This window comes from Pagrus major, chromosome 22 (assembly GCF_040436345.1).
Source record: "Pagrus major chromosome 22, Pma_NU_1.0".
Taxonomy (NCBI): domain Eukaryota; kingdom Metazoa; phylum Chordata; class Actinopteri; order Spariformes; family Sparidae; genus Pagrus; species Pagrus major.
The window spans coordinates 10,584,110-10,608,947 of record NC_133236.1 but is presented as its reverse complement, the minus strand read 5'-3'; the positions used below and the strand labels follow the sequence as shown (position 1 = coordinate 10,608,947).

Sequence of the window (24,838 nt, the reverse complement as noted above, 5' to 3'; positions counted from 1 at the left end):
ACAACAACCACAAAACAATCACTACTAGTTTGCTGATGTCTCGGCTACTTAGCTCGCTAGCTAACGTCACATTGTTATTGCTGATCCATGCATGACAGTCCCACATTTCGATGTATTTCAATGCCATAATTCCCCCCTTTGATGCATATGACGCCGTGAAAAGTTGCTGCAGTTGGTACTACTCCTCTAATATCAGTGCACTCCTCTAATCATAGTTTAAGCAGTAGTTAATAGTTCAGCGATTTTTTTTCAGACCTATGACAACAAATGGAGCTGTATTTGTGCTGACTGGACCTATTAAAAAAATATATTTTTTACCTTCATCCAGCACTTCTCCATCAGGGTGGTGTTGGAGTCGTCCTTCACCTTCAGGTAACACTCCACAGCCCGGGAGTATTCACCCGACTGCTCCCACTCCCTGGCCTGTTCCAGCAGGCCCTCCACACTCCTGAAACAAACACACAGAGTGAGAGTCACAGCAGGAGACACAAACATTCATTTCATCTGAGGGTTAAATCAGCACATCATCAAATATAAAACAAGGCACTGGCATGAATAGGATGGATATCTGGGCCAATTAGGGGTAAAAAAGTCATCGTGCTTTGTTTTAAAATTTCAATCAGAATAATAAAATTTTGCAGTTATCATACTTGCGTACAACACAACTTAGTTTTGTCATTCAAAGATTGAAGAGTGCAACAAAAACTGAAGAACAGCAATAGAAGATGATAAAGAATAAAAACATTCACATGCAACATTGTTAAACAGTCGATCTGTCATGTCTCTTCAGTCTCTGGTCATCAGATATTAATGTACCCAACAGGAAACACATTCTTTCTGTGTTCCCACTGTAGCCATCATAAAAAATATTTGTAATTTACATAAGACTGTCTTTCAAAAAGGGTTCATGTTGGCATTTTCACTCCATTTGGCCTCCAGTGAATGTGAATCAAATACATTCAAATCCACAAATGATCACAGCACCTGACTGGCAGGAATAATGTTCGTTTTGGTAACTGACTCGATGTCATTGTAAATGAAGGTCGCCACTAAATGATCTCCGAAGAATAAAAAAATGGTTTAAAAAATTAAGATTCAACTCGCGTGCACCTCTTAACAAACTAAAGTTCGATCATGGTTTGCAGACGCCTTTAAGAAACAGGAAGCCTTGCATTTATCTGGAGCGTGAGCTTTAAACTCTGCAGGAATAATTCAGTGTTTTCTCACTCTAACCCTCTTCCTCGTTCGTTTCCATTGGCAACTTTTGATGTTTTCTCCCACAAGTCATTAAAGAGAGAGAAGCGATGGGAGGAGGATGAGAGCTGCACGCTGCCGGTCTGCCGGCTAACTAACGAGCTATTCCTTGTTGGTAGTTTCATTTCGGGATAACACATGAGCTGTGTTTTAATAAAGCATCAAACTGACTCTTTGTGCATAGATTATACTGCCGGGGTGAGATGGGAGAGTCTGTAAAATGTTCACAGAGCTCTTTGTGGTTTCCCTCTGGTCTTTTAAAGGGTTTCTTTATAACATAACAGGTCAACAAAATCTGATTGAAAACTCTTAAAATAAAGTCCCACAGATACCAAACCTCGGATCTATAATTACGAGTGTGGTTGACGAGGCTTCAAGCATCTGCTGCTGCTGCTGTTGTAACTATAACAAGATGCAGCTTCAGTGAGTGTTTTTATTTATATTTAATCAGGAAGGGACCACAGATTTCCTCCTGTTGTTACTGTGTAATGAGAGGAAAACACTGGTAAATGAAGGTAAATTAAATCACCATTTTACAGCTCTCTGGAGTAGAGCCTGACCGATATATTGATCAGCTGATTTGATCGACAGATATTGGCTTATCACGGATATATTGGTGTATATCAGTGTCTGTATATACTGTATATAGTCTAATATATATTGATAGATAACTTTTATTTCCAGATCATGATGCAGAAAAACATTCTCGTGGTAATTTAGAAAATGGTGTAATTTATCAGAATCTCTAATCTTGGTGTGTTTTTGCAGGTTAGGAAATACAAGCTGTTGTTTTAAAGAATCTACCCTCAGGCCATCTAGTGAGTCTTTTTGTTTTTGTGTTTAACAGTTCGTTCCCAGTTGAGCGGCAAAAAACTGTTGTTACATTAACATTAATCAATTATTTAAAGGAACAGTTCACCCAAAAAATGAAAATTCAGTCATTATTTACGAACCCCCATGCTGATGTAAAGTCAGGTGAAGTCTCGTAGTCCACCAAACATTTCTGGAGCTTCACAGCCAACAGTGTTGCAGCGCTCTCCTTAACAACTGAAGTAGCTGGGGACTTGTTTTAAAATGCAGTGTGCGTTGAGAGATTCAATAACGTCTTTTTCAAATCAATTTTTGGATCTCGAACTTCCGGGGAATTGGATTACGCCAGAGGAGCTGCATGGAACCATTACACCTTTTTATTATTTGGTTATTTTTTTACATTTGAAAACAAGTCCCCAGCTACTTCAGTTGTTTAGGAGAATGCTGTGATGCTGTGAAGCTCCAGAAATGTTTTGTGGACTACGAAACCTCACCTGACTTTCCATCAGCATCGGTGTGAGTAAATGACAAGACTTGTTAGTATAGAAATGGCATAGCAGTTAGTGCCAAAAATAGTGCTTAAATCAAAAGTCAAATATCTGCTGATGTATAGATATCTGAATTTTTATCAGTATCAGCCCCAAAAATCCAGTATCGATTCTGATCTACTCTTGAGTCTTGATGGACACTGATTTCTTCTATTTGTTTGGTTTTATTCTCACCGGATTCCCTTCTTGGACGTCTCCTTCTCGTACTCCTCTTGGAGTATGGAGAGCTTGTTGGGGAGGTACTCCTTACAGATTCTCATGGCATCGCTCCACATGTCTGCATCCTGATAAACACAAACAAGACAACGATAAGGAATAAGTAAACATACGGAAGGTAGTCGAAGTCTAGGATGTGTAAAGTTTCAGTAAAATAAAGAAATCATTTTAGCTCAGAACATTTTGAGACTCTTTTCTTGGCTCTTGTAGTCACCTTGTAATATTTAACAGCCATCTCGGGTCTCTGGGCTCGGAGCAGGAAGGCTTCAGCCTTCTGGAAATCTTTCTGTTCAAAGCAGAACTTGGCTTGGCCCACCAGAACCTCAGACACGCTCTCTGGATCGTGGCCCTCAGCCACCCGCTGGGCATTGGCCCACTCCTTGTTGTGAACATACCTGGAGCAGTTCACACACACATACACACATGCCCAAAAAATAATATGAAAAACCCAACTTTTTTAGATGCTAAAATGCTACGTGTAGAAATGGAACTCGAAGAGCGACATAAACTGGCTGCTCTCTGTAAACTTAAAGCAGACACTGCAGGATAACAATTAAAAAACATATGATACGCTTTGAGAAATGGTGATCAATAATATTATGTGTGCAGGATTTAAAGTAAAAAGGTAAAAATATGCAATAAAGCACCAGCATGACCCTTTACAGTTACTGCAGCTTTTACAAACTGAGTTAAATCCTCAAACACTTCAAACGAATGAACTCTGTGAACCTCCATCAATAATTAATAGGGGCCGTATCTGCAACAGTGTTGGAGGAAGTACTCAGATCCTTTACCGAAGTAATACCACACTGTAAAAACACTCTGTTACAAGTAAAAGTTGTGTTTTTTTTTTAAAGGTATGGAAGTATGATCAGAAAAATGTGAAAGTATTCAAATTAAAAGTACTACATCCCATGACAGTTTATTACAATTACTCAGTTCAACTCAAATCATGATATCAGTAGTTTCTTCATCTCTAAATAAACTAACTCTAAATTCACCCCTGGGTCTAACAGGCTTAGCTGACAGTAACACTGAGCTACATGTGTTCAGCGTGGTCAGCACATCATCATCTGCAGCACTCACATGAACACGGCTTCTTTGGGTTTTCCTGCTTTGATGAACTCGACCTCAGCCTCAGGAAACTTGCCCTGGAAACAAAACAGTTTGATATGTAAAGGAGTATATATTGAACACATGTTTGTGCAAGTGCAATAAAACAGTCCCTGTGTTTATGGTGCGGTACAGTCACAGTATGGACAGCAGGTTAGGTCAGAGTCTGCAGCCGGACGGTGACAGAGTTACCTCGTCCTCCAGGTATATGGCGTGTTTGAGGTGGATCTCTGGGATCTTTTCCTTACATGAGAGACGAGCCAAATCAAAAGCAAAGTCAAACGAGCTGGAGAGCGACAAAAAAAAGAGCACGAAATTAAGTCAGGATTTACAATTCAATAACCGACTGTTGGGTCAATATTCATTTGAATATGTGGATGGAATGAGCTTATTAAAGTCAGCAGGTGGGTGTTCTGGAGGAATGTCTTCTGGGCCGCACACCGGCTACAATGCCCTCTTCGTACACTGTGTTTATCCCAGAAACTACACAGCAGTTCACACTTATTGAATCTCAAGACACAAATCATTAGGAAGCTCCCTGCCAGACTGCAGAACTAATAAAACCTCCGGACGGGTATCAAAGTGTCTTTTCTCAAGATTTTAAACAGATTTGATCTCAATGTGACGTAGGTAAATAAGGATGAATCATCACAGTGTATGTCGGGTCTATGTGTCGTGGTGGGGCTCACAAGTTATTCGCCGCAGATTCGATGGCGTACTCCAGGAGGCCGAACTTGTTGAGCAGCTTGACGGCTGCCTCTCCTCCCAGGCTCCTGGCCCACAGGTAGGCCACCTGTTTTTGGGCACCAGCACCTCCATGGCTCTTCGCCACCTGACAGACACAGACACAGACACAGACACACACACACACACACAAATATATGTGTAATCATATATCTCTATAGGAGTCCTGCAGCCGTTTCCCTCACCACAGATAATCCCAGAGAAAGACATTACACTGAAGCTATAAAGTTGCAGTGAGCTCTCAACACAACAGCAGCAATAAACACCGTCAGCAGGGACGCACACAGTTGTAATAATGCTGCTCCAATGAGGGACTCCATGAAAACTTGATATTTCACTAAGATGGGCGTGGTTTTGCCGTCTACACCCACGCTCGGACTGAGTGGCACAGTATGGGCTACATTCATTTCTAAAGCTTGGAAAATTAGGCAAACTAGACTGAATAACACATGCATACAATATGAGATCAGCTTATTTGATCCATGTCATGTTTTCTGATTATCAAGGTATATAAGGTCTCACACTTATGTATATGGAAATTGCTAGACTGCCTTGTAGGCACCTTTGGACTCAGCATCTATTGATGTAAGACACTACATTGATATCAGAATACAGATTGTTACGACCCCAGTGGTTATATACTCATTTTTATAAATGTATGTGCATTAATGTCCTCTGTGATCTCTCTCTGTCGTGTTACCTGAGTGTGAAAATACATTATAAAATGACCTAAAGTGTGTTACAAACCATTTATAAAATGTTCTAGGCTGTTTCTAACCTGTCAAAGGTGTAAAGAACAAGTTAAATACAATTTGGACATGTTGAAGGACATTCACTTTATTCAAACCACAATGTGTTTCTGTGATTATATTATCTTTGTGGCATAAGTTTGTGTATGGAGTTACTTTTGTAGATTTAAGTCTGTGCTGTCTGCCTCATTTTCTTTTTTAATGTGACCACTGCCACATACAAACCAAAATTGAAATCTTTTAAGTCACTGACATTTAACTGTGTGTCTAACCTCACTTTAAGTATTTTGTTTTATTTATTTGTCATAATAAGTAGCCTGTGGAACAAGTTTGCCACCCGAGCTTTGACACCTCAAGGGTGTTATCTCCTGAACAAGTAAAAGGTGGGTTTAGAAACACTTTTAGGGGTTTAAGATAAACAACTACAGTTCAGATGTTTGCAGTACAAAACTCTACGTATTCTGGAGATTAAATGGGATTTACAGCTAGCAAGACAACAAAAGAAATGTGACCGTATCTACCCTGTATGCTTCCTCCCACATATCATTGACTCTGTACATGTGGACCGCAGCCTTCCACTCTTCAGCCTCCATGAAGTGGTACTCTGCCTCTGAGAACCTGGATTCAGCCTCCAACTCCTAGAAGAAACATCAAAATGACAAACACATCAGGTACAGCAAGGCCTCAGGAAACAGCCTGACCCAGCATTGATTAGCTAGAAAATGGGTTGAAGCACATGAATGTTTAAGTATGAACAAGATGATTAAAGCAGAATTTCTGTCCCTCAGCAATCCTTTCTCTCAGTAAGTGACACAGCAAAAAGGAAAACTGCTGACAAAATTAAATAAAACCACTTAATGATGAAACTCTATTGGATTTATTTCTGAATCTTCTTTGCTGCAACTATCCGAAGCTTAAGATAGTCCCAGAGCAACCACAACTGGACACAAATAATTCATGAGCACGAGCTTTAAAACTTCAGAATTTAGACCAAATTCTTCATTGGGGACTGTTCTAATTATTGTTAGAGTTTAAAACACTGCTGGGCAATTCTCACAAGATAACCACAGAACTGTGAACACACTCTGTTACGTAACACTGAGAGAACGGTCTCGCTTGTAGCCCTCACGACAAAATCATGATCAAGTTGAACTGAAAGTGTTCTCTGTGCCTGTGAGAGCTTCTCAGATGGTAAAGCTCATCCATAGCTGGCTGATTATTGCCGATGACACAGACAAAAGTCCTTCTGACACTTTTCAACTCATCTTTTGTAAGCTTTACAACGCTTGAAAAAACCGAACAGGGAAAATACTGAGATGTAATCTAAATCTGCAAATGACAGTGTCATTGCATTTGGGTTTTCCTGCTAATTCATAGCCTCGATACACGCCTCGAAAATCAAATCTCTGATGTTATGTGATTAAAGGTCCAGTGTGTAGGATCTAGCGGTGTGGGTGCAGATTGCAAACAACTGAACACTCCTCACCAGTGGCTGTTAAAAACAAGGGAAGGGCCTTCTCTAGAGTCAGTGTTTGGTTTGTCCATTCTGGGCTACTGTAGAAACATGGTTGACTCCCTGGAAGAGGATCTCCTCCCTCTGTATATATTTAAAGGACTCATTCTAAGGTAACGGTTATACAGTAAGGCCTGGGTCGTCAACAGACGGTCCACGACCCCTTTGAAGTCCTCAGAATTACTGCAGAGTGGCCAAATTACTGTTTGATAATATTTTGAATGTTTTTTATTTTTTCAAACATTTAAATCAAATTAATACAAATTAATTCAACAAAAAACCAACATCTAATTTAAACAACATTAGTGATAGTCTACCCATTATTTCCTGTGCAATCATGTGAGCAAGCTAACCTAACTAAATGCTAAATCACTGTCCATAACGGCAAACTAGTCAGATAACTATCCATTGCTGAAACATATCAGCCAGTTATATGTATTACCATCCTAAATTACAATCATCTCGACCTCAGAGACCACCAGAGAAAATGGAGAGAGTTAGGCTAACATTAGCCACGCTACAACTGCTGCCAACTTGTTTATGGGTAGCCCAGTTTAAAATGCAATAGAACTTAACCTAGAATCCCACACACTGGACCTTTAATACCGGTTTGCTGCTCTGCCTACTGACAGCCAGTTGACCAATCAGTGCTCTGCGGGTGGGATTAAGAATGAGGAGATCAACTTCCTTCATAGCCATTTGGCTCCCACGCTACATCAATGAAAAGTAGTGACAGAAGTCAGGTGGCTAAATGCTTGGCTGACTTTGACTCAGCTGCACAGGCTGTCCTGGACCGTGGTGAAACATATTAAGTTAGCTGCTCCCAGTAATCACTACCACATCATCTGTGTGGACTGAAATGACAGCTACAGGATGGAAGACATCAGCTATCATGAACACAATGTTAGACTGAATAAAGGAAGTGAAATTAAATGGCAATTAAATTAAATTCCGTCTGATTATCAGGCTAATTAATTATTTTTTGGGGGAAGGATTCAGCTGCTGCTAACAAGATCGTTGTTGAACCTCCATTATCCACCAGTTCCCTCCTCACAGTGTGCTGTATACCTTTGCCAGGTGCAGGTGGGTCTCTGTCAGCAGGTCGGGGTGATGTTTGGCCACCAGGCGAATTACATCATCAAACATCCGGTTCTTCTTGTACATCGTTATGGCGAGGTCAGGCTGCTTCACTGTGGAAAACAGGCTGCACACACACACAGGCAACCATTAGTATGTTTGTTTTCATTTTAGTATTTGAGTGTCAAAAAAAGTCAGAGAAGACTTTTGAAAAGACTCAGTCTTCACATAATGGAAAGAAATGACCTGTCAGCAGTCAAGTACTGTGTTTATTATTTTTCTTGCCGTAACTGAGGTGCGAGATAACTTCAAACATCGTCATGTTAGTTTGCCTCTCTCCATTCTCCGTGCTTCCAGCAGCCAGTGAGGCGATAAATTACTATAAATGAAGTGATCTCCGTTTACCGCTCGGCCTCCTTGAATTTGCCGTCTCTCTCCAGCTCCTGAGCTCTGCTGAGGTACAGAGCCATCACTTCCTCCTCTGTCATGCACTTCACCGCCAACTGCAAACAAAATAAACGGTGGTTAAATAATAAAAGAATAAAAAAGAAAAATAATAAAAAGACTGTAATTTTAACCCCCAAAAAGTCAAATTTTATATGTAAAAGTTTAATTTCAATGTATCAAATTGCCACAAAAATGCGTGTCTTTATTTTATATACTTAATTGTGTAGTTTGTCTCCATACTGACCTTATGAGCCTCCTCCCAGCGCCCTGCTGCAGTGTACATGTCTATAGCGTCTTTGATGTGACCTCCCTTCACAAACAGTTGCTCTGCCACCTGCAGGCCATTAACACACAAAATACACACAACATACTCTTAGAAAATATAAAACACAATCTGAATACCATAAACTCTCTATATACAAGCTCATATTTGACATTATTCTTGTATATAAGTTTGAAAATAAAACATTTTACGATCAACAGCACAGTATATGAAAATAGCATTTCTGCAGAGCAAAGTACAGACCAGGGCCTCCCTGTACGCATATTTTGATATGTGGTAAACAAACAAAATTTATAAATGCTACATGGTAATTATTATACTCTATATATTATATATTATTAATATATAATATATAATATATTATATATATATAATATATATATATTTGAGATTATGTAAAGTAAGAAAACATGCTTATTTTATCACTGAAATAAGGTTTTAAACTGCAAATTCTTTTAGATTTTTATATTCTTAAATATTTTAATGTGAATATGTATGTGAATAAGTATGTTAAACATTATAAGGCAGTTCTTTTCTCATCTGTCTGGGCCCCCTAGTGACAATGAGGCCCAAGGCATGTGCCCAGAATGCTGATGCCTAGATCCCGCCCAGTGCGCCCTTTCAATTCCCACGTTGGGACGTTGGCTGGCTCACATGACTGGACTAGCTAGCTAGCTGTGTAACAGGGTAGAGAAGGAAGCAAGGTGGTTCACTCGATATCTACAGGTGCACCTAAAAAATCTGAATATCATGGAAAAGATTCATTACACATAAAGTGAAATATTTCAAGCCTTTTTTTGGTTTTAATTTTGATGATTACGGCTTACAGCTCATGAAAATGTAAAATTGAGTATCTCAAAATATTAGAATATGACATAAGGCCAATCAAAATAAAGGATTTATTTATGATACAGAAATGACGATCTTCTGAAAAGTATGTTCATTTATGCCCTCAATACTTGGTCGGGGCTCCTTTTGCACAAATTACTTCATCATTGCGGCGTGGCATGGAGGCGATCAGCCTGTGGCACTGCTGAGGTGTTATGGAAGCTTGAAAGTGGCCTTTCAACTCGCCTCACCTGAACCGAGGTCAACAGGAAGATGAGAGACACCAGACCCAACAGTACAGGCGAGCTGAAGGCCTATCAAAGCAACCTGGGCTTCCATATATGTAAGTATGAAAAACAGATATAAATCAATCTGCACCTGAACGTGCATCATCAGCTCCAGAAAAAACTGTGTTTAATTCAGAATGTTAATGATGAAGAATTCGTCTGGATGCAGTTTTATGAGATATACGGAGATAAGAAAAAAAGAAGAACTTTTTCAATATGAACAGATTTTTGCTTCATTAAAGCAAAGGTTATATTCTATTGAACCTGAACTAACACCGGCATCAATGCAGCAAATGTATGTGGTGACTCTTTGTCAGGTCTGATTAACAAAACGTTTACTCATTGTTTCTTTCCTGATAATTCCTGCATCGAAACCACAGGTGTGAGATTCCTCCATTGTTTGAGTTTGCACTGAATTATACTTTCCTGCAACTCCCACTAGTTGGAAAGCAAAGAGCTTGTTATCTTAATTACTTTCTGTGAATATGCCCATAGAGCAAACAGACAGAAATGGCCTGCTATTTTCAGAGGCTGGCAGTCTGTGGAGGCTGTTTGGCTCAGCTGAGCTCATCAGAATAAGCAGAGCACGCTGCGTTCACCACCATCATCATCTCTCTTCCCTTTCTCTTCTCTTTGTGTTAAGACCAGATTTCTCTTTCTCTTCTCCTCATCAACACTCCTGTATTTCTGGTATTTTGGCAACTATTGTTAGAACCATCCAATTTGTCATTGCTGCCAAAGCTCCCTCGAGCAAACACAGCCCACACTGCTCCATGGAGACTGAACTGAAGCTTGTGTACGTGCACGAGGCTGTGTGTGTATATGTGTGTGTTACAGGTGACTGTATATATCTCTGAGCAATGTGCAGATTTTAACTGCCGGGGGCAAAATGTCACTTTATCCCTTCTGGCTGCCTCCGTCTCACTGTCCGGTGTTCAGGGACAAAACTGACAGTATTTCTATGAGGTAAGTAAACAACTGATGGTCTATCAAAGGCATACTATGCAGAATTTGCCGGTTGTTGTCAATCAAAGGTGCAGTAAGTGCATTTTGGAGAATGATAGTTGATCCATCTCATTCTACAGAATCACTGACATTTTTTTAAAAAGGTAAAGAATGTTAGTAAACAGTGACCTATTTACACATCCAGCAGGCACAGAGCAAAAAGAATATTCATTTTACTTTAATTAAATAAGTTTCTTGCCACCTGACAAATTTAAGTCCAACTTTCACTCCTGTTTTGGCTCCATTTTTGGTCTCCACCCTCACCTGAGAGAAATATCTGGCTCTTTAGCTGCCAAATGCTCCACTATGTTCACCAGGTAGTCTAAGTAACTGTGTCTCTCTGTTGTTTGGTGCTGAGCAGGTAGTGTACACTGGGATTTTACAGCCTTTTCTCAGAAAAGTCCAAAACAGAAAAGTTTAGGGCCCCTAACCAAAACAATGAGCTGAAAGATACCAAATCTCTCTGCAGAGCTGATTGGAACCGCAGAGTTGCAGATTCAATCATTACCTTCAGCACCTTTAACAGTTCATATAGTCAATTAAGGGATTGTTAACACAAAAATATACCAACTAATGTTTCTGTTAAGGAGTCATTTTATGCTAGCTAAACACTACAAAAAAATATTTATCTTGTAGAGCAACATTACCACGACAATCCTGCCCTCTTGGTGAGAGTACTTCTCAGGTAAGTCATAGGTTAACTGTCTAACTGCCTCTCCTCCCTTAACGTTTCTTCTCCTTCCCTTGTTTCCTCCATATTTAGTTCCCTCCATTCCTCGTCCCTCCTCTCTAACCTCAAAGTCCTGCAAGGAGGCGTAGTACTGAGCGATCTTCACGTAGTATTTCCCTGCTGATGAATCCTCCTGTAACTCCAGGATGTGGACGGCTTTCTTCCACTGACGAGCCGCGATGGCCGCCTCGATGGCTTTGAGTGAGCAGCTAAGAGGGGAGCAGAGAGAGACGACAGAACAGTTTTAATATGCTTGTATGTAAGTGTCGTGTGTCTCCATCAACTCTGAAATGTAGATAATGTGTGTATTCACCGATGTTTGGTTGACAGAAGGACAAAATGGAGATACAGCCAAATTCAAAGTAAATTAACTTTGGTCAGAATTTAAGTTAAACCAAATAATTTCATTTGGACTCGGGTATAGATTCAAACTTTACTGGCAGAAGAGATCATCAGCGGAAGTCGTATTTTTAAAACCCTTGTTCCTGTGGACAGTGCTAGTTTCCCAGAATTCAGTTTTAGAGGCTTTTTCAACCAGAAAAGATTAAAAATCTGGGCGCTGATCACCTGTCTTTATTTGGTATTTTTGGGAAATGACTATAATGTTTAAAGATATCTCTTCTCATCTCTCCATTATGGTCCTGGTGATGATTTAAAGAATTATTGGCCATGTCTGTTGGATTGTTTTTTATGTGTCATCTTTCCTCCTCTCCATCTGCCCGAATCTTTGTCTCTTCACTGCTCTACTCTCCTCACCCTGCTTCTATGAAGTGATTGATGGCGGCGTCCATCTGTTTCTGCTGGACGAGGTAGTCTCCCCAGGCCTCCTCCAGTTTCACCACCTCGGCGGGGAAGGCGAGGCGGGCCAGCTCGACCGCTACAGAAAGCAGGAAGGACAAACTTTAAGTATAATCAAACGTATATCTGAACTTAAATCAGCAACATACATCCACACAGCACATCCCAGCGCAGCGCTTTGAGCTAAATGCTTACGTCAAAATGCTAACATACTGATGTGAAGCAGGTACAATCTTTTGACCATCTTAGTCTAGCATGTTAGCATTAGAGAGGTTAGAGTTAGTATATCAATCGCTTAGTCTATAGAAAGAAAACTATTTGCCAACTACTTTGATAATTGATAAATGGTTAAAGTCATTTTTCAAGCAAAAATGTCAAACATTTGCTGGTTCCAGCTTCTTAAATAAAAGGATTTGCTTTTCTTTGTCATTTATGTCACTCAAGGAAGGGTCTTTGGGTTGTGGACTATTGGTTGGACAAAAGAAGTGAGTTTAAGATGTAATGTTGGGCTCTGGGAAATTGTGATGAGCATTTTTCACAATTTTTGTCATTTTATAGACAAACAATTGATTAACAGTGAAAATAATCCACAGAAAAATCCCTAATGAAAATAATTGTTAGCTCTAGCCCTTGCTAGCAAGCTAACATTGCTAATTAACTAATAACATTAAGAACAGCTAAAGCTAAGGCGAAAAGTCATTACTTTGGCAGGTATTTGGTGATAAATGAAAGTAATAGACTAATTTGAATTTTGACCTGATGGTGGCGCTAGATCAAAAGTCAGAGTATCACCGAAGTGAATACAATCCATCCTGAGGGGGTCTAGATCCAACAGCTGCTGAGACATTTGACTCAAAACAACTTCATGGTGCTGCGAGAAGAAAAGTCAGAGAATCACCAGAATCCTTAAGATTCATCCTCTCTAGGAGCCCTGAATGATGTTTCTACAAAATTTAGTGTCAATCCATTCAATAGTTGTTGAGATATTTCTGTCTGGATCAAAATATTGGACTGACCATTACTGCTTCTACATGCCATCAACATGTAGAGCTGCGTCTCCACCAAAGTACTTTCAGTATACTACCCTTTAAACCCTGTATTTATTAAAACAAGGAAACTAGATGATGAGACTACTGCGGTTGTTCCACTTGACCAATCAGTGGTCTGCATTATTTTAACTCTACCTTTTAGTATCAGATCAGCGTGCTAGGTATCTCAACATAGGGGTGACCAAAAAAAAACAAAAACAGGACAGTGCAGAACAGTTCTTTTGGTACCATCCACAACTTTTTACAATGGAAATGCAAGAATAATTGTTCCAGGGTGTAACAAACTGAACTGGACTGAACCGGACTGCTTGGTGGCTTCATTGATTTACCTTTCCTGAAGGCCCCTCCTTTACAGTAGCACTCCAGAGCTCTCTGGTTGTTTCTGATCTTCTCGTACAGATCTCCTGCCTGGTCAGAGGACACAGAGAAAATCAATTATTAACACAAATGAACATATTAGGAAAATACAATATGCTGAGTAAGGGTTGTTGGGACGGTAAACTTTATGGCCAAAACTATGTGGACATACTTTTGTGGGTGTTTTCTTAAGGTTTTGGTCTTGCCCCTTAGTTGCGACGAGAGGAAATCTTCATGCTATAGGATACAATTACGTTTTTTAACAACAGTGATCATCTTCAACTTCATCAGTCAGCACCCACCTCCGGATGCCTGGGCTATACAATCAGACTATGGCCTCTTGAGGTACAACTGGTACGAGACAGGACAGGCTGGAGCTAGCTGGTTAGCGTGCTAATTTCAGTACATGTCTCGGCAATACATAGACATTTTTGACATATTGTCAGAACCTTTATTTTAGTGTCCTCCTCCTAAAGTGTGATATTACAACAAATACCCTCTAACCTTCCTATAAGCACAAATACTGTATCAGGTATCTGAGCAGAGAAATACTTTCAGTGTGTTCTAGGAGGATTTTCAAGGACATCTATTTTCTTTTCTTTCCCAGATTTTTCTCCATTCTCAGCTCAACTTCTTTAACTCTTTCCTCCTCTAACTTTACTTTATCAGGATGCTTGTCCTTCAGCGTCAGCCTCATTAAAATGACTTTCAGTGGACTTTCTTGTCCGATGGTTTAAATGTTTATCCAGTGGCGTTTTTCTTACCTCGTGACAACAAAATGCCAAACACAAGATCCTTGTGAGATACACAAAATCTCCTGAATGTCAGCAGGAATTTTTGACTACCACAAGTTAGACGCTGCCAGTATCTATATCAACCTTCAAACCCCTAAAAACAACCATCAGGAGACGACAACAAAACTTCTCTCTGTCTGAGCCTCTTTCCCACCTGTTGCATAAACACAGATGGCTTCTGGAGAAGACTTGAGTTCTCAGACAAACAGCAACAGAGAAATAACAGACAGATGGAGGGACACAGAGTTTAAAACTGAATAAACAAAGAAAAATGTTTTTCCTCTGTTGATAGCTCTCATCTCCTGGCATCTGTTAGGAGAAGAGGTGTCTGAGAAGAGTTCAAGAAAAGGAGGAATGGAGGAGGAAATTTAACTGCATAGGTGAGCAGTACCAGCTGTGATCAGTTCATAAACAAGTCCCCAAAGAATTTGCCGTGAAGACAGTGTCCACTCACCCGCTCATAAAACTCTCCCTTGATGAGACTGGCGGCGATTCGGCTCACGGTGTCACTGTTGTTGGTGATCTCCGGCCGGCTGATGGCCAATCGGGCGGCTTTAGCTGGCAGTCCGGCCTTCAGGTAGAGGTTGATGGCACCCTGGAAGTCTCCTTCGCTCTCTTTCACCTCACCGGCCTTCTCGTCCTGACTGGTCTCAGTTAACCACTGATAGTAGTTCCCACGCAGGCTGTCCAGCTCCGGGTGGCCCTGATGCATTGATAGGTTAAGTGAGAGGGGTGAACAATTATTTTAGATATCTACTAATCTTTAAGCCATTTATTGAGCAAAATGTTGAAAATTCACTTCAGTTTGCTGATTTTTACAGTTTTATATATTATTGTTCATTAAATATCTTTGGATTTGGAGTGTTAATTGGAAAGAAGCTGTTTGAAGAAGATACAGGACCCAGCAAACACTGGTTAAATGACTGCACCACAGAAAAGGTTACAGTCTGCATCAACAGACAGCGAGAACAAAATCTCCCTCCGGCAAAATGCAGAGTTGTTTGGTATAAATTCAGTCTGTTCATTATTACCTTGGCTTCAGCCACAGCAATGCAGTCGTCCCACATGTGGAGCTCCTGGTACATCTCTATCGCTTCATCGATGGCGTTCTGCAGAAACAAGATTATACTTCCACGAGTCAACAGTCTAAACAGTGACTCAGCAGTCAGCTGTGTGTGTCTTTTAAGTAATTTTGACTTTATGATCGATTGTATTTTTAAAGAAATTTTGATTTTAAATCGAACTCAACTACTTTCAACTGTTTTACTGGCTCTTAAAGTATTCATTGTGTCCCAATTGGACTTTTAAGTGGTGGCTTGTGACTGCTGCGACAGCTGTGTGCTTGCCAGCTTTTGCACACTGAGCACACTGAATTATCTATTTTAGTCTTAAATAAAGGTTTCTGATTGAATTAAACTGAAATATACACAAAAATCTAATTATCACAGGTACAATATTGGGTTCTGAAAGTAATAAAACAGATTTGAAACTGACACACAGTGTTTAGAGTTCCTGATCTGGCGAATTCGTAGGTAAACTATCTGACCAATCACAGGTGAAAGCATGCTAAAATTAACTGGTTAGTTTAACTATGTTTGGTAAACTGACTATGTGTTCACTTTGTTGTAAAATCCAAACTGAAATGCAACAGTAATTAATTCTACATATTAGGTGTGAAAAGTTTTGTGTGTCACCAACCTGCTCCATGTAGTGCATCTCAGCCAGTTTAAAGTTCTTATCCAACATGGCCACGTGGGCTTGGACCTGGAAAAAGGCTGTTCCATCTCCTCCCTGCTCAAAAGAGATACAAACAGTAAACCACACACACACGCACATGTGTTGAGTAAATCTAAATAGTTTGACATTTCAAGAATTGCAATAGTGCATTTTTTTATATAAGATGTGTAAAATGTGTCTTGATCAGAGTTTGGGGTATTTATTAATACATTAATGGAAATGAATAATAAGGCCTTGTTCAGTCTGCCAGCCAAAATCTGTTTTAGGCATATCAAGATTGATTTAACAGTGTTTGACGTTGTTGTGTGTGTTGTGTTGCAAGTGACACTAAAGACGCTTTGAAATCCAATTTGAGCGGCTAGAACATCCAGACTGTAGAAATCCGATTTGAATCGCATTTCGAACCACCTCCCAATGTGGTATTGATTTCATGTCATTTTTCGCCGTCCAGACTTCCTAAAATCGATCTCGATACAATCTGGATATTCCCAAAATTGTATTTGGGCTGCTAGTCTGAACATGGCCCGAGTTACTGATGTTGTCACCACAGAAACCAGTGCATATGGTGATTAGTGATTTGGTGAATTCTGGACACACAAATTCAATCTTTTCACTTGCAAATAACACGGCAGAGAGTGTGTCTTAAGATCTGATTTGAAAAGAGATTTGATCTGATTTGAGTGAAGTCTGAACAGAGCCTAATTTCCTTCTGTAAAGCAAGCAATCACAACAACTGTATTTGTGTTGTTCCAGTGGTCTTCTTTGCTCAAAATGCGGGTTTTTTCTACCATGTGAAGCATAAATCTTTAAAGCAAATACCACATGACCACACGCCCCAGCACGAGCACTTCGCTCCACTACATCAGCTGGCCGGCTGGTACCGCCATCGCCGAGAGCAAACAAAGGTCGCTCAGCGAGGTTACGACTCTTCTCTGTTCTGGCGCCCCAGTGGTGGAACGAACTCCCGACCAATGTCAGGACAGCAGAGTCACTCGCCATCGCAAAAGACTCAAGACTCACTTGTTCAGACTACACCTCGACCCCGCATAGCATGACTCCCTCCTATTATAGTTAAAATAAATGATTCCCCTTTTTGTCAGGGAGCCCTGGAACCACCTCAAGAACCCCTGGTAGTCACCAAACCCCACTGGTATATACAGTACAGTCACTGTGTAGATGTACTGTTGTGTCTTGACATAAAACGCACCATTTCCTGTGAAACTTTGTCTGCAATCTGGTTCGTTTGGTGGAGGAATCGCACAGTTGAGACGTCCCCCAGCGCAGCAAAACACCTGCAAGAGAAAAGAGACAGAAAAACAAAAAGAGTGTGAGCAAGTAAACACAGAGAAGAAGCACAGAGAGAAACATTCTGCAGAGTGAAGTTACAAGGTAATAGAAACTGAGAATGTCTTCACTTAATGAACTGAGATAAATTAGAGCTTTTGTCTAATTAGCCTTTAGATACACTGCAGTGTGAGGCTGCTGAAAAATGAAAAGGCTCTTCTTAGCATTTGGCCACTTTATTAGCAACACTCTCTGAACAGTTGCATCAGATTAATGAACGAGTCATGAAAGAAAAAAAGTTTAGAGAGAAAAAAACGAACTCCTTCTGTCTGACTCTGTCTCGCTTCACTCCCTCATTAACATTACCCACTCCAGACAAAACCATTTCTTTCCCCGATTTCATGATTTATGCAAATCAAGCCCATGCCTAACGAACAGCATATGCATTATTAATGACAGAGAATTCAAATCTGAAAAGTTTCTCAAAACAGAGACGAGAGAGAGAGAGGGGGGGAGAGAGAGGGAGGGAGGGAGAGAGAGAGAGAGGGAGAGAGAGAGAGGGGAAAAAGTGCTTATGATATAAAATTAAAAAAAACTGTCTTTGATGATTAACGAAGTTAGAAGTTAGAGAAGGAAGTCAGGCAGGGACACAGTCATCTACTGTGTGTGTGTGTGTGTGTGTGTGTGTCTGTCCAATCCAGGTGACCACAGTGCCCTTGTTGTCTAGATAAGTCAAGATAAGATAAGTCTCAGCTACAATGAAGACTGATGAGGTACGTAATTAGCTCAGAGACATGAATATAAGCTTGCTAGGCTGAGTGTGTGTGTGTGTGTGTGTGTGTGTGTGTGTGTGTGTGTGTGTGTGTGACTGTGCATGCGACTGTGTGTGTCGTGCTGACCTTTCTGCGATGTGCAGCTGGTGAGCCTCCAGAGCCAGCTTGCTGAGCGTCTTCCACATGGCTTCAGTCTCTGGTGACATCTCCAGAGTCTCAAGGAATGCTGTGGCTCTGTCAAGGCAGTGAGACAGTTCCATCGATATTTTTGAGAAATTGTGTAAATATCAGAGAATCGTGGTTTATTCAAAAGTCACTAGCAGGTTTGGTCTTTGAGGTCGCAGTGTGGTGTTTTATGTGCATTAACGTTCATCCAATTGTTCAGAATATGTCCTAGAAAGAGCTGAAAATTGTGACACTGGAGAGACAGATGGATCAAAGACAAAGTTCTTGCTTTTTCAGTCCGTCGTCGCTCTCTTGCAGCCAGGGTTCCTGCAGGGTTCAACAAGTTAAAGCAGCTACAAGGATCTTTCATTTTTTGTTGATTCTGGCAGCCCCTGTGGACAAAAGCAGTAGAGCACCACCGCCTAATCGTCGCAAAGTGCTTGATGTGGCAGTGTTTGTTTTGGAAGTGAGTGAAAGAAAGATGCAATGTAGCATAGCCGCTGCTCAGCTGCTAAGAGGCAGGCAACTCTGGAGGGCAGACTTCGGTACAGAGCCAGACCTTCACATCAGATTCGGCTCTGATCCTGAGCTGTTTACTGACAAAAGGAGAGCTTTGAGCAGTTTTTTACTTTTGGTATTTATCTTCACTCCTGCTCATCAACCTGACTCCAGCAGCGGAGGTGACCTCCAGTATCAGGTGTTTATGTTCTGTAATGTTGACTGCTGACTGGAGCAGGAGGGGATATTTACTTTACTTCATGAACGTAGCGTTACAGAGAGGAGAGGGGAAAAAGAAGAGAGAGAACCGGATTCTCTGGTGGGTGCTGATTGCGGTGAGTTGACCTAAATTCAAACACACAGACACACACCATCTGCATGCCATTGCTGGCTACCTTACGGCTAATGTACAGTTAAGTAATCTAGCTGTTTGGGGCAAATTAACACTTCTGCAAGTAATGGGAATAAACATAATGATCCCGTGGTCAAACCTGCTTCGCTGGTGGTGAACACACAACTGAACAACCACGTGACTCATGTAAAAATGCTCATGGACAAGGACGTTATGTTTAGTCTCATTTGCCGACTTCTTTACTCACTCTGTCCTGGAAATTATACAGGCGACCAATTGAAACCCACTGTTACTTTGAGAAAACTTGGGGGTTTCTCTGGTTCAAACATTTTTGGAAACATTTGAGATATTGTAGGTACACAACTCAACAAAATATATAACAAAGGTCTAGTCTTCTTTAGACATTCTGATGAGAAAATGTTCCATAATATACATTTAAGAATAGATCCTTATAAAGAGCAGCCAGCTGTGGCAGTGGAGAGACAGTCAAGTCCCAGACAAAGTCTTTTTTTATCTCTTGCAAGATTTCTGCAGGGTTCAGCAAACTAAATTTAAGACTTTTCATCACCACAGTGAATGCAATTTAATTCCCGTTTTGCGATCAAAAGTATGATGTAAAGCCACTGGAGAAAATATGGGCTGGAATTATTACACTTCCCAACGGGCAGTATATAATAATAATTCTCAAGTATGGAATAATTAAATAAATGCAACCTGTTCTCAAATAAGCAGCAGAATGGAAGGATCATTCTCATCTTACTATTTCAAAAAATTATAGTATTTTTTTGTTCACTATAAAAAATACAAATTTTAAGATTGCTATGAGTACAAACAACATCAATGTAACTAAATGTAAATTCATGTAAGATCTGGCATCTTTAACATAAAGTACGGTCTCAAAAATCGCAGTTATTAGATATGTAACGTCTCCAAACAGCCTGCTATATGATCCAAAAACATTTTGACTAAGATCACAGCCCACAGAAGGCAAAACTAAATATTTAAGTACTTTTGTAAATGAAATGTAAGACTTTTATATCTAAGTTTAAAAGGAAACTGAATTCAATGCTTTTTAAGATACCCCGTCTTACCTATGATCAGTCTTTTAACATAAAGAGAAGCACAAGTCACCAAAATCCTCTGTAAGGTGGCTGGCTTCACTTGTGTGATGGAGTTCAGAGCAACAGTGAAGAGTTCAGCTGCTGCTCCTCAAAACCAAGAGAGGCCAGTGATAAGGAGGAATCACTTTGGTGGTGTTCAAATCCTGACACAGTGAAGAGATTATAGATTATATAGATTATAGATCTCCCAGCTGGCCAAGGAGCTCTGAAGAAACCCTCAAGAAGAGCTGGAGGAAGCTGCTGGATAAAAGGACATCTGGCCTGTTCTGCTTGCCCTGCTGTCACTTTGACTCCGACCCAAAAAAGCAGCATGTGGTTGGAGGACCAGAAACATGTTCAACTTGACAATAATCACAGCGATGGACTGATTTTCTGTCAAATCATATGAGTCAAAATTTACCTGTCGTAATCCCCATCATCGACAGCAGTACCAAACTCAATGAGGCCTTCGTCCAGCGTGTAGGAGACGGTGTTGACGCCCTCCGTCACGATCACATCCGTCTTCCCATCGGCTCTTTCTAGATCCACAATGTCTCCCTGACAAAGAGAAGTGAAACCAAACAGTTAGACTCAATGTTTTTCTTTTATATACTTTATTGTAAGGATGCAAGATCTTACATAGATTTACTGTAAATTACATCTGATGTTGTTCATACTCATAGTTTATATACTTTACACTGAAGAAAAAAAACTGAAAAAACAGGGAAAAAAACAACACAACAAAAATTTTAACAAAATAAAACAAAATGCTTGTATAAAAACTACTAATCATAAAAATGATAGTAAAATAAATTAGAAAAAAAATGAGGAAAATAAGATAATTTAGGTTGATGATGTACTTGCACACACAATATCTATATACATACATAAATATATACATATATGTATTTTTTGTCAATGTTTGTTTGGTTCTTACACAAATGAAAAATCATGACTACAGCTTACTATACCTTTAAATATATGTTATTTTAAAGGAGTGACATAAGTGTCCATTAAGGTGGGCACATGCACCGAAGTACAAACTCCATTTAAATTTAGAGGTAAATATTGTGCTTTTCTACTCCAAAAGCTACAAATGACTTCAGAGATAAAGATTGTGCATACAAAATATATAATCTTATATATGTATGTATGTTAAATATAATGCACTGTTATAGATTAAACTACCTAACAGAATATTAAATAGTTGCGTACACATTAATGCATTAGTAATAATAACCAAATGAAATGATTAATAGTAATATTACACTTAGAGGAGACATTTTTCTGCATTAATACAATTTCCTAATTTTACTAACATAACATTTTGAAAGCAGGCTTTTAGTTGTAACAGAGAATTTTTACAGTGTACAATTAAAACATTTTACTTAAGTAAAGGATCTGAATACTTCTTCCACTAAGATGTTGTAAATATTCGTTAGCTTTAACTCTAATGAGTAGACTCCCATCAAACATGTACAACGGCAATCATTTTCACTATCAGCTATCTGTTGTTTGTCTGTAAAACAGAGTGTCAGTCTTGCTCTGCCTGGTTTTTATTATTAATCAGAAAATCACTTCTCAGTTGTTCCACAAGTTTTAGAAACTTGTTCCTGCCGAGGGCGAGAAACTGCTCTGGGACAGCAGCTTTGAAAACACTCGCTCAGTCAGCTGTACGCTGAGCACAGAGACATAAAGCTTGAGGAAAGTACAAGTAAAAGAAGTGGTTTGGGGATAGAAACTGAAACTATTAAAACTATTGATTGCAAACACAACCACAACAAATGGGCCAGAGGCAGAAACTTAAAAAGGCCAATGTGAGTCCTGATTTATTGTGAAATCATAAACCGTGTAACCCTTACAGTCATGTCAATTTGTAACCTGATGGAGATGTTTCTTGTTGCTCTAAACTCACCCACACAAAGACAACAAAGACCCACCTTGATTGGGAACATGGTGATGCTCTCTGGGCTGTCGATGCTGTACCAGATGCAGAGGTTTCCCCGGTTCTGGGCGACCACCACATCGCTGCCCGGCACCCACTGGACGTAGGAGCAGAAACTCAGCACCGTCGTCTTCACGCTGGACTCTATGTCGTACAGATGGAGCTGAGGAGGAAGGAGAGGGGGATACAGAAAAACTTATTTTGTTCATTTCATCATTTCATTATCTTTAGAAGATCGACACTACTACTACTACTACTCTCATACAGTATCTGTCCATTCGACACGAAGCTGGAGTCGAGAGATAGTTAGCTTAGCTTAGCATGAAGACCTGGAACGGGGGGAAACAGCTAGCCTGACTCAGTCCAAAGTAACAAAATCTACCTACCAAAGCTTTAAAGCTCACTAAATATCATGCTGTGTCATATTATATCCCAGCAGTACAAAACAATAATTTCAAGTGAAACATTTGATTACATTAATGCAACTTAGACGTGGATAAGTGGCATACAACTGAGAGGACGATTAACCAATTAAAAATGATTAATCAGTTTAAGTTAATTCAAATGTCGAGTGTCCTTGTGCACTACAGGTCTGATGGTTCTGACTAAAACTCTACTAAAGGACTGAACAGCCTCCTGCAGCACACCACACACAAAAAACGATCAAAAACTACATAACTGCCTGCTGCAGAGGTTGAGAAAATATACATTTAAATGTAAGACTTTTAATACATTCTAATCCTTTCTCTCCATCTTCCTCTAAAACAGAAGTTCATGCTTTAAAAGGATTTTCAAGGCCCATAGAGACCCTGAGTTGGTGTTATGACAAGCTAAGCTAACAGGCTCCTGGGCCCAGCTTCATGTTGCATTAAAAGATATGGTCGATCTTTTGCTAACTCCTAATTCATTGGTAGCAAAGCGCAAAAATGTTTTTTCCAAAGGTGTCCAACCACATTACAGTTCAAAAGTTTGGAATTGCTTGCCACAACAGCTTGATTCAGTACAGTCAGATGGGCAAGATGACTGCTCTATTTATAATAATCTTTCATGCTTTTAGCTTGTAGAAACTCCTCCTTACAAATAGGTGCTAGTTTTTATAAAGGAGTTGCCAAAAAAAAGTGATGTTTTGTACACGGAGAACAAAACACTGTACAAAAGTTCAACCAAAGGGCAAAAGGAGACAGAAAGATCTCTGAGAAACAGTTCAATAGGAATATAAGAAATGAGCAGTCACTGGTAAAAGAAATCAGAAGGCAGATTTTAGTTCATAATAAACGCGGTGGTTGTCCTTATTTTTCAATTCCCTGTCTTGTAACGTTAAAGTTTACATTACGGCTCGAGCAAAGTCCTTTCCACTGGCTCCATATGAACACTCACACAGCAATGTATTCTCCTCTGATGAATAAAGATTATGTATATTCTATAAGCTACAGAGGCTCCCCAAGCACTTAATATGTATGTGAGAGACCGCCTGCTGGTGTAATCAGCTGCTTTAATATCCTCCTCCACCACCACCACCACCACCTCCACCATTTTTAATAATACTCTGTCTATAGTTTCACCCTGGAGCTCAGCTGGCCAAGTTTTAATTCAATGAGGACGAGCAGCCTGTTGATAAGTTCACTTGAAAGCAAGTTTCAATTAAAGAGACATTTCACAACTTGACTTTTTATGATTTCTTACTGATGTGAAGTGTAATAAATCTGTGCTATGAATGTGAATATGTAAAAATGTGAAATAGTATAAACCCTTTTCAGTATATTCAGCTGCTCACACACATACATCTGACAGTCTGTCTCACTAAAGTTCATTTTGTACACACTGAAAAAATTTGACACTTGTACCTCACAAAAAATATAATTGATATATATATATATAAAAGTATTTTAACATCATTATGTTCCATACAAGAGCAGAAAAAGTTTGAAGCCACTGAGGGATTCCCAATTACCAGAGTTCTCCATGTCATTGCCCCGGGGCTCGAACATCAAACTGTTTCATTACCCCAGGGCAACAACTGACAACAGCTCGCTGTCACTCTCATCCTGCACACAGCTCCTCAAAAATGAACCTCAGCACGGCCGAGCGTACAACAGAACAAAACTGAGATCTTTTATGGATGCTGTTTGTTTTTGATACTGGGGTGGAAAAAGTGAAATGTGTCTCCACTTAAATCAGCGGACGCAAGGAACTGAAGAAATACAAAGTAATGCAAGAAAGCATCACCAAAGTGACAATGTGTTGTGCCTTTCAGGTATTACTTTTGCATTAGAGTACCTGAAAGATTTTGTGCTGGGTTTAATCAGTTTCTACTATAACACAGCAACGAGTGAGAAAGGTCCGAACTGCTTGAAATTTCTGTCCCATTTCAATGTCTGTATT

At 39.9% G+C, this 24,838-nt stretch overlaps 1 protein-coding gene across 1 annotated transcript in view; it reads right to left on the bottom strand.

Moving 5' to 3' along the window:
- ift172 (intraflagellar transport 172) overlaps window positions 1-24,838 on the bottom strand; it is a 45,816-nt gene that overhangs the window by 7,690 nt on the left and 13,288 nt on the right. The window contains exons 16-35 of the mRNA XM_073493532.1: window positions 22,452-22,619; window positions 20,933-21,069; window positions 18,523-18,630; window positions 17,547-17,631; window positions 16,301-16,393; window positions 15,634-15,711; window positions 15,057-15,305; window positions 13,781-13,859; window positions 12,361-12,481; window positions 11,669-11,813; window positions 8,716-8,805; window positions 8,430-8,527; window positions 8,016-8,151; window positions 5,956-6,072; window positions 4,631-4,773; window positions 4,134-4,227; window positions 3,915-3,979; window positions 3,043-3,223; window positions 2,787-2,896; window positions 319-448 (exon numbers count right to left, since the gene is read on the bottom strand). Of these exons, the coding sequence (XP_073349633.1) occupies window positions 319-448; window positions 2,787-2,896; window positions 3,043-3,223; window positions 3,915-3,979; window positions 4,134-4,227; window positions 4,631-4,773; window positions 5,956-6,072; window positions 8,016-8,151; window positions 8,430-8,527; window positions 8,716-8,805; window positions 11,669-11,813; window positions 12,361-12,481; window positions 13,781-13,859; window positions 15,057-15,305; window positions 15,634-15,711; window positions 16,301-16,393; window positions 17,547-17,631; window positions 18,523-18,630; window positions 20,933-21,069; window positions 22,452-22,619 (2,427 nt within the window). The remainder of the gene's footprint in view (window positions 1-318; window positions 449-2,786; window positions 2,897-3,042; window positions 3,224-3,914; window positions 3,980-4,133; window positions 4,228-4,630; window positions 4,774-5,955; window positions 6,073-8,015; window positions 8,152-8,429; window positions 8,528-8,715; window positions 8,806-11,668; window positions 11,814-12,360; window positions 12,482-13,780; window positions 13,860-15,056; window positions 15,306-15,633; window positions 15,712-16,300; window positions 16,394-17,546; window positions 17,632-18,522; window positions 18,631-20,932; window positions 21,070-22,451; window positions 22,620-24,838) is intronic.